Raw genomic sequence first — 13,968 nt, 5'->3', positions numbered from 1 at the left:
CAAAAAAGGGGGGGGGGCAGTGTGCCCTTATAGGCTGTGAGTAGGAAAACGTTAGAGAATCAGAAGCACTTAGCGCGAGGTTTCTAGTTGGTAGGTGTATTTAGCTGTCGGGGTCCTTAAATCTCTTCCAACGCTGTGATGTTCTAAGGTTTATCAGCTCTTCGGTCAACTCTGTTCCCTAGTACCTTTGAGTGTCGTATCTTTATAATATTCTATCATTTACATCGTTTCACTTTACCCATCCTTTATATTCCATCTTTTACACCGTTTCGTCTTACCCAACCCCAGAAATCGAGGTCTTTCTCCACGCGCGAGTCCCTGAGTCAGTCGCATATTTGACGGCAGAGTGTCGTGTCTTAGATTCGATCCTCCATCCGGGGCTGGGCAACCATCTTCTATCAACCTTAAAGAGAGAGCAGAGTAGGGTGCACAGAAAAAACTCTCCCGCCGATCCCATATTTTAAATAAAGCATGCAATACCAGTTCATAGTTTTGAAAACCTTTATTTGCACAATCGTTCAGCATGTTGATAGGACAGTGTGATCGGGGTTGGCCGGATACGGCAATGGCTAAAGTGCGTACAGTAGAGGGGGGGGCTATCTTGTAGGATTAAAAACATGTTTAAAAAGGTTCATTCATTCATTTGCAGGGAACTAAAAACGTCTATCGAATAGTTGAGGGACCAAGGGGCATTCATTTCATAATTGGAAACACAGTTGGACTAGTTGTAATCAAATTCCTATAGGTATACCATGGGAGTGTGTCATAAGCGAGGTTACATGTCAGATATGATAATATCATAATGAATCGTACATTGAAAAACATTTTTCACGAGGTCCTTTTACATGTTCGTCGAGTGAATCCTTCCTCTTTTCCGTCAAGTGTACAAAGGATCATATATATTTTTCAGAACAGCGAGTCTTTTTAGCTAAAAAAACCACCACGGGGTGTTCGTGAGTTCCTATTGATACCGGCGCCATTTTGGGCGGGGCCGGGTTAGTCCGGAAGTAGCATCAGGGAAAAATGTCTCCTACAACCGGCAGTTGGACCAGAGTCCTTTTCGGCAGTTCGAGAATTCATGCTAACAGAAGGAGTGGCTATGTCATGCTTATTTCGTTAGCGACCAAGGCAGTTGTTCCTCACCGGAAGCCTGCAGGGGCCGAGGGCTCCTGGGACCCTTGTAGAATCTTCAAGGCTGTGGGGGTGCTGTTGGAGGTGGGGGCTCGTGCTCCGGTGGGCAAGCGCCCGAGTTACGTTGCTGTTCACAGTTACTCTAGCGGCCGAGACCCGCCTTCCAGGGGGCCCAGACGCCATTTTGAGGCCTGCAGCAGCCGCCCTTCGTCGAGTCTGCAAGAGTGGAGGAGACCTTTTGGAATGAACCCATGTCCAGTGCTGCGGAAGTATGGCCACCTGCGGTGCATGTTCGGTGCTGTGCAAGTATCGGCACCGTTGCATGTTCGGTGCTGCGCAAGTATCGGCACAGTTGCATGTTCGGTGCTGCGCAAGTACTGGGGCGCCACCATGGTATGTTCGGTGCTACGCAGGTATTGGCACCACCGCCTGGCTGGAGGAGTTCGGCGCTGGGCCGGGGGCTGGGAAACCTCCTATCCGTGGAGGTGGGAGAGGCTTGTCCGCGTCGCCTCTCCCTCCCAGCCCGACCTGGACTAATTTTCGCGGAGGTATGTACAAGACATCCCCCCTCCAGAGTTGTCGCAGCCATTATTCAAGAAAGAAGTGGCGCCTGGCGTGTTGCTGCCGCCATTACGGAGGAGAAAAGAAAGAAGTGGCGCCTGGCGCGTTGTCGCGGCCATTACGGAGGAGAAAAGGAAAAATGTCCCGTCCGTCTCTGGGCCGGGCTTCCGGTGGATGTCGGCCGGACGCCTCTTGCTCTGGCCCCATGAACGGGTTCCTTGGCTCATCGGCTGCAGCCGGATCCAGTTGGCCCCAGTCCCTGGCCATTGGTGGCCGGACCGGGAAGACATGTGGCGGGACTATCTGCAACTCTCACGTGCCACCGTGGCCAGACTGGGGGAGAGAGAGAGGGGGGTCGAGGACATAGACATTCCCCCCCTTACAACTCTCCGGTGTGGTCAAGGTGATCCCCTGGCTGGGTCCCGCTGGCCCTTGTCTCTCCTCCGGCTCCACCCTATGTTACGATTTCCTGGCCGACTGTTGGCAGCAGGACCCGCCTTATATGGGTTGCTGCCGGCTGGGCGTAGCCGTAACCCTGCCCTACTTTGGAAGGTTCCAGAATGGGGGGGGGGGCGAATGTTCTGCTGACTTTCATTTTCTAGTTTACTGTTATTATTACGTACTGTTATTTGTTTCTTGTTCGTCATGTTAAATAAAAGTTCAAGTTCATCAGTGGCCTACGGATTTCGTTTTCTCATTCCCTTCTTTCCAGGTTGTTTCATGCTAAAGCTTCTGTTAACAGAAGTTTAAGTAACACGGTAACACAGGCAGAGGGATGACGCAGATTCATGAATCACGTACACACAAACTCAGACGGGGAGACAGTACAAGTATTATATAAAAAGACCCAAGACAAACATAAAACAGTTATTGGCCACAATTATCTTATTTCTATATGCTGCGCATACTTTTTGTTAGAGCAATGGGGCAGGCTTTAGTTATATGCCTATAAGGATGCGGAAGAAAGGAGGTAGTAGGTTTTCAGACATTGGCAATCTCCCTAGTCCTCTCGGCGAAGGATACTTGTGTAACCCTTACCTCGAAATACCCTAGACTTTTCCCTACTTGGCTAAACGTAAGGTTGCTTGATCATGTGTGTACGTTATTCTTTCGGGTTTCTTCGGGGTTTGTCGTCTGTCAATTTAGAGCTAGACTGGGTTTTCCCGTCTTATCGTTGTTTTGATCTATGAGGACTCGAACATGTCGCTGAAATCGGCTTGGCGAAATCTGTGCCATCGGGCATAATCGAACGTGGTGGTTCTATCTGGCCTGTCCATGTCAGTCTGATTCATCTTTGTCTCGCGCCTTTTCCCTTTCTGCCGGCCTGTTATTCCTGTCGGTCCTCTGCTCCTACTCACGTTCAGTAGAGTCGGGCATTGGGCTTTCCAGTGCCCGGCATATCTACAAAAAGCACATTGGTTTTGCCCTAAGTCTGGCCGTCCTGTGCGTAGTGTCGGGGGATTACTTTCGGGACGTTGTGTCCTGGGGTCGTCCTGTCGATACGTTCCTTTACCTGCTCTGCCCTCGTCTTTTTTCTTTCGTTGCATTGCTTCTTTGCGCCACATACCGAGGCAGTCGAGCATAATAGGCGTTGTCTTATTATCACGAAGGGCTATTTCTAACGTTTCTATTTTATCAAGATCGAAGGATCCTATCAGTGGCCACTGTTTCTCTTGATTTTCTTTGGTATACCTGTGCCACAGTTTACTATAGGCTATGGTAACTAATCCATAGTTTATGAACATGTCTTTATTAGGGGTGCCTTCCAGCGGAGCTAGATGATCCACCTCTAATAAACGGTCCGGGCTGAACCAGCTATCGACCAGTGGGGAGAAGACAGACATGACAGCTCAACAATGAGGGACAAAAAGTCAGCACTGCCTATCTTATCACTGTGTGCAAAGACTAGACAGAATATTTCTATTCTACGTTGTTTGCAAGCAGTGAATACCTCATGAACCAATATCAAAACAATAAATAAACGACCAGTGGGGAGAATAAGTAGGTCCGCAAAGGTCTGCGTCCTCTACCCTTTCACTATCTGCAAAGGGGAACCTGTTCTTTCCTGTTTGTAGACAGAGAATCTCCAGAAAACAATCCGCGAACAGTAGTTCGAGGTCAAAAACCGTTAATCAGTGTGGGAGGGGGAAATCTCCCGAAAATAATTCGTGAACAAATGAACGATCAGTGGGGGAGAAAGATAGGCACGCTGGCTGCGTTACTTATCCTTCACTGTTTGCAAAGAGAAAGAGCCTACTGTTTCTTCGTGTGCAGACAGTGAATCTCCAAATAGGTCAACAAAGAGTAATACTAGTATTTTCTGAACAACTAAACAATTATTTCGTGATTCGTCGTGTCTACACGACCTTACCCGGACCGTATGGACAGTTTCTTGTCTTCCGAATCCAGCGCCCGATCGTCCTCTTTTCTTTGTATTCCTCGCAGCACTCCTGATGGTTCCCAGTCAGGACCGTAGATCACTCGGGAGAGGTCTGTTCGGAACCAGTGAAGTTCGGATGATCGGCTGCCAGACGAGGGTCTATTGGGCAAGAGCTCTCCCGATCGTTGCAGTCGTTCACTCTGTCGTCAGGACCTCTCCCACTGGATCCACGAGTCGCTGATGGGCCCCACGCTTGGGACGCCAATTGTTAAATCTAAGGTCAAGGGACAATCGATATTTGCCCGGCGGTATCGCCTCTTTAACCCACGAATTATTAATCAATGAAGAGGCAGGCGCTGGAGACGGGAAGGCAGGAAACAAGGTTTATTCTCTCCGGAGGAGAACACATCAGTTCAAACAGCAGGTATCGTTCTGAGGTGCTCTAACCGCATCTCTGAGGCCTGGCCTCTTATACACAGCTTTATTGCTTTATTACATACAACACATTCTTGGCAATGCTTTGATGTACGGAAGGACATTCTCGGAATCCCCACTCCAAGCCCGTTCCCACACACATATACAGTAGAAGTCCCCACCCCGGTCACAACAGGTGATGATTATCGCGCAGCGGGACATTCCGCCGATTCACGGAATGTGGGGGGTTTGATCGGATCTCATAGGGAGGGGGCTTTGATCAACTCGAGGGTCCTTCAATGAGGGAAGCTTCCTACTGTACGGGGGGGGGCAATAAACAGTATCGGCAGAGCTAGGTGTCGGCCTGGGAACGAGGAAGACAAACGGGCACACAGGAAGAGGGGATTTGTATCAAAAAGGCCTGGGACCATGAAAGGAAGGAAGGGAGGTGTTGCGCTGGGGACAGGATGGAGTTCTGAGGCAGAGCTGCGCTGAAGAGGGGTTTATGACCCAAGGCATGTGCGAGCGGGGGTTGTCAGAGTGCGGGCTTTGTGAGGGAGGAGGGCTATGCTGGGGGCCAGTGGCAGGCAAAAAGGGTTGTTCTGATGGAGGCACCTAAAATGGCGGGTGCGCACGACAAAAAGTGTGGCATCAGGGGAAAAAGGCAAGATGGCGCAGATAATGTTTACCAGACCGTACTAATTTTCCACAATATGAGATATGTTTTTTGGAAATGTATTGCTCTGGTGTTGTTGCAAAAATAAGGAATGGGATGAGGAATGTAGATGAGGAATGTAGATGAGGAAGGTAATGTCAGAATTGCTTACTAGTAATCATCCTCTGATTCCACATTCCTTGTCTCATTACTTAGGTTCCTACCATTCTGCTTCCAAGGGGGTGAGAATGTATTTGGGTGCTTTACAATAGAAAGGCAAGAATGTTGCTTGGGGAAGGGTGCCTGCAGTGTGATAGAGCATTACTAATGCAATAGTGAATGACAGGATGAGGAATGTGGATTCGGGATGATGGGGATTACTGCTTAGTATGCAGACATTAAGTACTTTCTACACGGCAATAAAATATCTAAAAATAAATGTGTTCCTTCTGATAATCATCCTCTGAATGTCATTGTGGATTAATAAATTGTATCAGTGGGCAGCAAATCAAATAAAGATCCCGACACACAGGGAGAAAACCTCCTGTGCATCAGAGTAAATATTATTATATTATTTGCTTTTTAAAAACAGGCTCTTTCGTTGGGAATTCGTTTGTGAAAGAAAACAACTTTGATGAGGAGGGCCACACAAAAATGGCACCAGCTCTGCAACATGCTCTCGCTTCACAGGCAGTTATTCTGATAGGAATGGGACCTCTACCTAGCAGTTGGGGATCTCCTAATTTGGCACAGGACTCTCCACTAGGGGAGCGGAGGCCAAGCAGACCACCAGAGCCTGAGTGACTTCTCAGTATTAACAAAGGTTTACACTTAAAAATAAGTAGAATTAGATAGACATTCCTAACTCTGCATTTCATTTTTAGCCTATATATAGACATAATGTTACATGCCTAACGTTTCCCAGCTATTTCTGTCAACCCTACCTTGTGTCTACTATGGAAACGCATTGTTTTCTCTATGCTGGCATTGGAAACCTTTCTTTACTTTAATTTTCTTTCTCCAAAGGTGCTGAAGGGAGAAATGCACTCGGGGGCCTCATTTATGAGCCCTTGCGTCACTTTTACGCCGCTGGTGCATCACTTTTAGTGACGCACCAGTGGAGTAAAAAATGTGCCTTGTTGCTCCACATTTACAAAGTGACGCATCTAAGCAGATGCGTCACTTTGTAAACCCCTGCGCTACATTATACCTGCGTCAGGTATAATGTATGCAGAGGGGGCGTTCCCCCACAAAAAGCCTCGTAATAGTGACGCAGTGAAATCTATGAGATTTTACTGCGTCACTTTTAGGACGCAGTTGCGTCAAAATCTTGCGCCTGCCTCACAGCAGGCGTAAGACTGACGCAAGCCCTTTCACATGGGGCTTTCCCCATGTGAAAGGACGCATTGCTGGAGTTGCGTCACTTTTGTGACACATTCCAGCAATGCGTGACTTTTGCGCTTACAGATACGTCGGCAATACTGACGTATCTGTAACTCCTTGCGACATGATGAGTCATACTGTAAATATGATGCATCATTGGTGTCGCAAGGAGGGCACAATGAAAAGTGACGCATCGCTGTTTTCACGCAGCGATGCGTCACTTTTCATAAATGAGGCCCTCAGATTGTAATTTAAAATTGTGTGTTATTGTTCAGTCCTCAGGTTTTAGTTGAAGGAATATGAAAGACTATTTACACAATTGACGTTGTAATTTAAATTTTGTATGCATTGTTCAGCCCTCAAGTTTTGGTTGAAGGAAAATGAAATAATATTTACGGCAGTTAAATTTGCTTTTGTTTTCAACAGAGCTTTGAGGGGGTTTTGTAAAAAGCAATGAGGAAAAACAATTCAGGATCTTATTTTCTATTTATTAAAAAAACACGTTTTATTTATGTTGTTAATCCATAAGTATTTTAAAATCACACCTACTGTACGTTCCTTTATACTGAATGCATTGAAACCATTCTAGGCGCTTCATTAGGTGTTGATGTACTAACTGGCAAATTCTTAACTACAAGAATCCCATGCAAAGGGCCCCTGGGCAAGCAGGGGTTACTGGGCCCAGCCGAGGTGGTTGAGGCCTTTTACTCCTATTGCCCCGGGACCCACCCTACTATGGATCTGGTGGAAAGTGGGTCAAGCACCTCCTCCTGCACATGACTCTCAGTCAGTAGCATAGCACAAGCAGTCAAGGCTCTATCAGAGGGGAAGTGTAGATACAGGTCAGTGAACATGACAAATAACTCAGTGTGCAAACAGTGCACACAATAAATCAATGTCCAGTCAAATACTTATTTTGTTTCAAAGTATCTTAACTCAAATTTTACACATGCAAAGGTAAATGACATTAAAAAACAATAAAACAGTTGCCCTTTGAGGTCGGCACACTAGCAGTTGTCAGGCCACTCGGTCTAACTAATTCCTATGTAACCGGGGTGCTGTGATTCACCATTTGCATGCACGACATCCAGGGAAAGTAAACTATTAGGTCCTGCTTATGGGGAATTCCCCCCTCAGTCTCTGTTAGCAAGATGTAGTCACTTAGAGTTAAATAGGATTGCACAAACCAAAAACGGTATGTCCCCCGGGGCCCAGAAGGTGCAGTTCTCAGCTCACCCGCTCCCGTGGTCCAAAACCTGGGAGCAGTGCAGAGTGGTCCTGGATTGGGTCATCAAAGTTGGGCTGCACGCGCTCACACGTGCAGCTCCTGGCAGGTACCAGCTCTGTCTCCTGAACACGCTCACCAGTGTCCTTACGATTGGAGTTGCCCTGGCACCAGCCACATGCGGTAAGTCCTTTCTCTTCCTTAATCGGGGTTGAGGGCAGTCCCCTTCCTACGGCGTGGCTCTGACTATGTGTTTTCTGTCCTTGGGCCTCCTAGGACACAAACCTCCCACTCCTTGGTCGTAGCAGCAATTTTGGGTCTCAGGCAGCCACTCAGACATCCGGCCACAGGGCTCTGTGCGGCCCCTCCTTGCATACTGGGTCACTCCAACGAACCTCTATGCCGGTTCACGTTGATTTCAGGGTGCCTCTCCCGCATGCCCCTCCTGGCATATTGGGTTGCAGCAACATTCCACACATGGGCAATGGGCCATTTGATGCAGCATAGTTCCTTGGAACGCGATGGCTCTTCCTGGCATAGTGGGTCACCGAAATCTCACAACGCTGCATACATGTGATGGTTCGATCAGTGCGCCACTTGTCCTTGGTGCACAACGGCCTCTCCTGGTTTACGAGATTGTCAAATTCCACAATGCTGCATGTGCGCAGCAGCCTGATCAATGTGGCACTGCTCCTCTTGCACTATGGCCCTGCCTGGCATACTTGGTCACAAAACTGCAATGAGGCACACAGGCAATAGTCCGATCAATGAAGCACTGCTCCTCACACCTCGCTCCTCGCTCAGGAGCTTCACACGTCTGGGCTCCCGTCTGGATCTCGCGTCCTCCAAAATGCTCCTCTCCTTCACGGGCACACCGGTCTTAGTAAGCAGGACAGCACTGGTGCTCCAGACTCCAGGGCCAGGTGGTCTTGGTTGCCCTGGGTGATGTCACTCAGCAGGGAGACTAGCAGGCTGTGCCCCTTGTACTGGTCACAGGCAGAAATCTTGCAGTTTTTCCCTTAATTTTACAGCCTGGTTGGCTGCTTGGCAGATGACAAGTAAAGGGTGTGTCACTTTAAACACACACTGCCAGGGCGCACACATTTACCATGTGCACACTGAGCCACACTTCACTCTAGGTATACATGCACTCAGCATGTTTTTATCACGCATGCACTTCCACATCAACCTGATGTAGGCTGGGGGGTGAGTTGAACACACAGCAGCAGAACTGTTAAAAAAGGAGAATGTGCCTGTAGGCCTTACTCCAGTGACACAGAGCAAAAATAAACTGCTCACTTCTACTAATCACTACACTATATGATTCCACCACCAAGCTTGTGCTGTTTCAACTCCTGGAGAAGGCAGTAACCTTCCACCACTTTCAGGGTAGCATTCTGGCTTCCCCTCCTTGTCCAACAAAACCACAGTCGATGAGATAGACCTATGTCATATCGCTCATGCATGATCTGTGTTCGTCTTATGACAAAGAATCAGCTGTATGGATCCAGGGAATAATTTGGGAACTCAGGGCAGGGGCACATGTCTCTTACCAATCAGAAGACTTTCCCGTCCCAACAGTAACAACCGGACACTAAATTCATGTTTCAAAAACATATAGGGGCATATGTAGAGACCCCTATTGCCAGGGGAACGTCACTTTTTTTTACATTCCTGTGGCGATTGGAGATTCACGTTATTTGCAAGGCAGCGTTAAGCCACTTGTAAATAAGGCCCCCTTTCACACTAAGCGTGAATGGGGTGGGTAGATGGTGTTGCAGTGGGCGTTCCACCATAACACCCATTGCTTTTGATGCTGCCCCCTATTTATAAGGGTGGTGCAAATAGGAGGCAGCGCCAAAATTAGGACCAGGGAAACCTGGTCTTAACTTGTCAAAACGAGGAAAAATGTTTAATTTATCCTCATTTTTGCTATTTCCATGTGAGCTGCCTTGTGGAGCACACATGGAAAAAGCAAAACACCTTGGATTGTTTATGTGTAGGAAGGAGTTCCTTCCTGCACATAAACAATCTTTAAAAAAATAAACATTTTGTCACTTCCATGTGTGCTGATTAAGCAGCATACAAAGAAGTGACAAAACTGTAGTTAAAGATTGTGTATGTGTAGGAAGGGACACCTTCCTACACAAATACAATTTTCCCCTGCACGCAGACACCCTTGCACTGTGGAGCAAGGGTGCCTGCATTGGCGCTAGGCAGCTAAGTGTAGTGCCAGTGTAGGGGGAAACGCAAAGGCTGCACCATATTCTTGTAAATATGGTGCAGCCCTGCGTTTCTGAAGTGGTGGAGTGAAGCGTTACAGCATGATGGCTAACGCTTCTCTCCGCCACTTCTTTGTACATATGCCCCTTTAGATTTAAAACATGCAAGAGTCATTGCTCAGAGTTTTTCAGACCATTAAATTGTTTTAGATTACGATTGCTAATTACATTCACTTTTTCTATGATAAACTTCTGGCTTCCTTGTCAATAATAATTGTTAAAATATAGAGGTTGGTTGGTGTATGTATCCTCAACACTATGAAACTTACATAGTTTTTAAGAATATTGGGGCACATGCATCATTGAAAATTGCATTCGCAAATGGTGCGAATTGCAAAAATCGTCCGTTTGCGAATGTAATTTGAACTTTTGGGATGCATCATAATTTTTGTACTTTTCGCAATTTAGGAAATCGCAAAATTGCGATTACTTAAATTGCGATTGCATTTAAGGAATCTCAAATTGACATTCCTTAAATGCCATGCATTAAACTAAAAAAAATTAGCGATTTTGCTAATGGGGGAGCAAATTACCATGAAGTTGACCTTCATGGTAATTTGCAAAAACTTTGAAAAAAGCACTAAAGTGCATTTTTCAAAGTTCCATTTTACACACACACATGCCCTTGGGCAAGTGCGTGTGCAAGATGTACTTATAGGCAGATTTCAGGGGTGCAACAGGGTGTCCTTTTGACACCTTGGCACCCGTGAAATTGCATTCTCAATTTGTGATTCTCTAATTGAGAATCGCAAATTGAGAATGTCTTCCCATTCAATTATGGAATACCTCCCCATTCATTCCTATGGGCCTCTAGGCCCATATGAATTCCTATGGGCCTCTAGGCCCATAGGAATGAATGGGGAGGTATTCCTTAATTGCGATTCACAATTTGCGCGTCGCAATTAAGGAATTTTAAGAAATCGCTATATTTTTTAACGATTTCTTCATGCATAGCCATTTGCGATTCCTTATTAGCAAATTCTTATTTTCGCTAATAAGGAATCGCAAATGGCAATGTTGATGCATGTGGGCCATAGTCTCATCACTAACATCCCTCAGAAATATTACTTTTCATTACAATACAGCAAAATCCTTCCTCTTAATGGATTCTTGACCAAATTATCTCAAAGTATCTCAAGTAGGGTCACCAGCATACTCAAGTTGTTCTCACAGACTAAAATCTCTAATCTACTCCCTGCTCCTTTGCAGAATGTATCAGCAAATCCGAAATGGCCCCCATTACGAAATCAGAACTGCGGCAAACCAAACTCGTATTGATTTAGCTCCAGGTCCAGAATACCAACGAAACCATATATGAATGAATTCTTTGCTTACCTCACCCCATCTACCAGAAATTCAGAATACTTGTATGCAGTATTAGAAAAGAACATCATCATGGAGTACAAGGACTTTGGGCTGGACTTTGTAAGGTAGATAGTTGATAGGTCTGTGTTCTTATAAAATGCTGCTGAGAAAAATAGGAATCAAATTAGAAAAAGAAAATGGCATCTCACATATTGATACATAATGGCAAATACCAATAAAAAAACTGATTGTCACAGTAGGGTGCTCAACTTCAGTGGTAATTATATGAGAGAACATTAATATGAGCTACTGATACGAACCATACTCTAATAAATTACCTCATATTTTTGCCCTATTATGGCAGAGTCAACACTAAATTGCAAAGCATTTTCCACCATTTGGACTGCCAAACATGAACTAAAAATAGAGGAATAGAATGCTACAAAGAAGAATTTCGATATGTTAGGCCTGAGGGAAAGAGACTTTGCTCCAAATTTTTTACTGCACAGTATATTTACTATGCATTTTTTACTCCAGAAATTCTGTTACCACGTACGTCTTTTCAGCACAAGTCTTGACATTACAATTAATCAGTAGGTGACAGTGTTTCTCTTTCAAGTTTGAAAGGATTACTATTAGGTGCAATTTTTATTTTTTGAGTGTTTGAAAGCATACCAGCAAAAGTGTTGAATATTTAATAATGCAAACACAAGGAGATGATAGGCGGAGCACTGAATCTTTTCAGACGCTCACCCCCAGTCATAGATCTGGGTTGAATCCATCATCATTCTTTAGCTCACTTCGCCACCTCAGTACAGACCCAGCTATAAGCAAATCAGTCTTGACCCTGTGCCTAATGGGAACAGTCCTGCCCGAACTGCCAAGCCAGGTCTTCACTGAACCGGAAACAAGCATCCTGGGACCGGTTTCTGTGTAACACCCTTCAACAGCCAGACTAGCTTGAATCCAGTGACTCCAGGGACCACATTACACAATAAGGGCATTTTCATTGTTTGCGCTAGAGGCACCTTTAACTCCTTTGCTGCGGCGGCTATTCTGCCGCAGCGCTAAGGGGGCGGGGGGCGCGCGGCGCACCCATGCTGGTGATGGAACCGCTCCGTCACCAGCCGCGGTTGAGTCGTGCTCATGACCGAGCGGTTCCGTCATGGTCCCGCCCGCTTAATAGAACGCGCCGCGCAGGCGCGAAATCAGCATCGCGCAGGCGCGTCGGGCAGGCCATGACGGAACCGCTCCGTCATCAGCACAGCGCCACCGCGGCTGATGACGGAGCGGTTTCGTCATCAGAACGGAAGGAGTTAAGAAGGTGCGCACGGCGTAAACAATGAAAATGCACCCTGTTATGATGAATGCGCTGCCCCTAGGGCAGCCTCGAACCCACCCTGCCCTGGGCATTCATGTGGAAAACTGAATGCCTGCTTTTGACAGTGCGCAGTGCAGCCTGGAAACCACCTGCACTTTTGAAGGGAATTAGTGATCCCTTTGTAGGTAGGTGTAGTCACAGACTGCCCCAGCCTGCAAAGGGATGTCTGGGTGGTCCATCGGACCCCCTTTCCCCGCCAGAGGGCTCCTTTCAGGGGACACACTGACAGTGCGCCTCCTGAGGGCTTCTTTGCCTCTGCGCATTGTCTGTAATATTTATTACAACAAGAGGTTGGGCCTATACCTACGTTCAAACTAGGCCACAAAATAACTAGAAAATTAGAGGGTGTTTTGGATGTGCATTGAATATTGATACCTTCAAAAATAACCACCTTTCACCATTAAGTGGTTATGGTGCTTTTATTCCACCTCTTCTTATTTCATTCAAAGTTAGACAGTTGATTCGTGTCATAGAGAAAGATACTGTACAATACTATTGGAAACAAATAAAAAATGACATAATACACATTTCAAACAGGAACACTTAAAAAAACAGACAAATGTATACAAAACACAATATAACGGACAACAAACCAGTCCTTACTCGTAAGGCAGTACAAAGAATTAATACTTATTAAGAATGCAACATGCCAGTTACCGCTAGATCACACAAAGATTACAACAGGCAGAATGTCCTGTTTGTATACGGAGCAATCCATAGGCTGGTAGTGGCTGTTACTAGCTGAGAGGGGTTCGCGCGTTTCTGAACCCAAATCAATTTGGGGGTTCTCCTCAGGACAAGGACAAGGTCAGACACTACAAAAAATAAAGGGGAAGTATTTGTGAATTAGAGATCCCTGCGTTAAAAAAAGGGGGGAACCATTTATTAATGGCGCAACGTCTATTTACCAATTATGGTGGAGGAATCAGTTGTTGCCTTTGGTTAGGTAGCAAGTGTCAAATACAGGATTGGAAAATATGCTAAACAATAAAGAAGATTGAATGTGTTGTAAAGGGCGAATATTAAATAGGCACTCCAAGAAATTTGCAACCAATGGCCTAAAAGCCAAAAGTTTGGAAAGTATATAGATTGAGAGAAAACCGTAACTTGCCTCCTGTGAGTGATTTGGTGGCAGATGTATCATTACCATCATTTGCGATTCCCAAATAGCGATTTTTTTAAAATCGCTATTTGGGATTTGCAAATTGGGATGTATGTAGAAATTCTGTATTTTTTAGAGATTTCTTAAAA

At 45.9% G+C, this 13,968-nt stretch overlaps 1 protein-coding gene across 1 annotated transcript in view; it reads right to left on the bottom strand.

The window, feature by feature from the left end:
* LOC144772894 (acetylserotonin O-methyltransferase-like) overlaps positions 1-13,968 on the bottom strand; it is a 755,766-nt gene that overhangs the window by 479,673 nt on the left and 262,125 nt on the right. The window contains exon 3 of the mRNA XM_078657566.1: positions 11,367-11,496. Coding sequence (XP_078513692.1) covers positions 11,367-11,496 — 130 coding nt within the window. The remainder of the gene's footprint in view (positions 1-11,366; positions 11,497-13,968) is intronic.

The sequence above is a fragment of the Lissotriton helveticus genome, chromosome 8 (genome assembly GCF_964261635.1).
Source record: "Lissotriton helveticus chromosome 8, aLisHel1.1, whole genome shotgun sequence".
NCBI lineage: Eukaryota > Metazoa > Chordata > Amphibia > Caudata > Salamandridae > Lissotriton > Lissotriton helveticus.
This window is presented reverse-complemented; position numbering and strand designations above follow the sequence as displayed.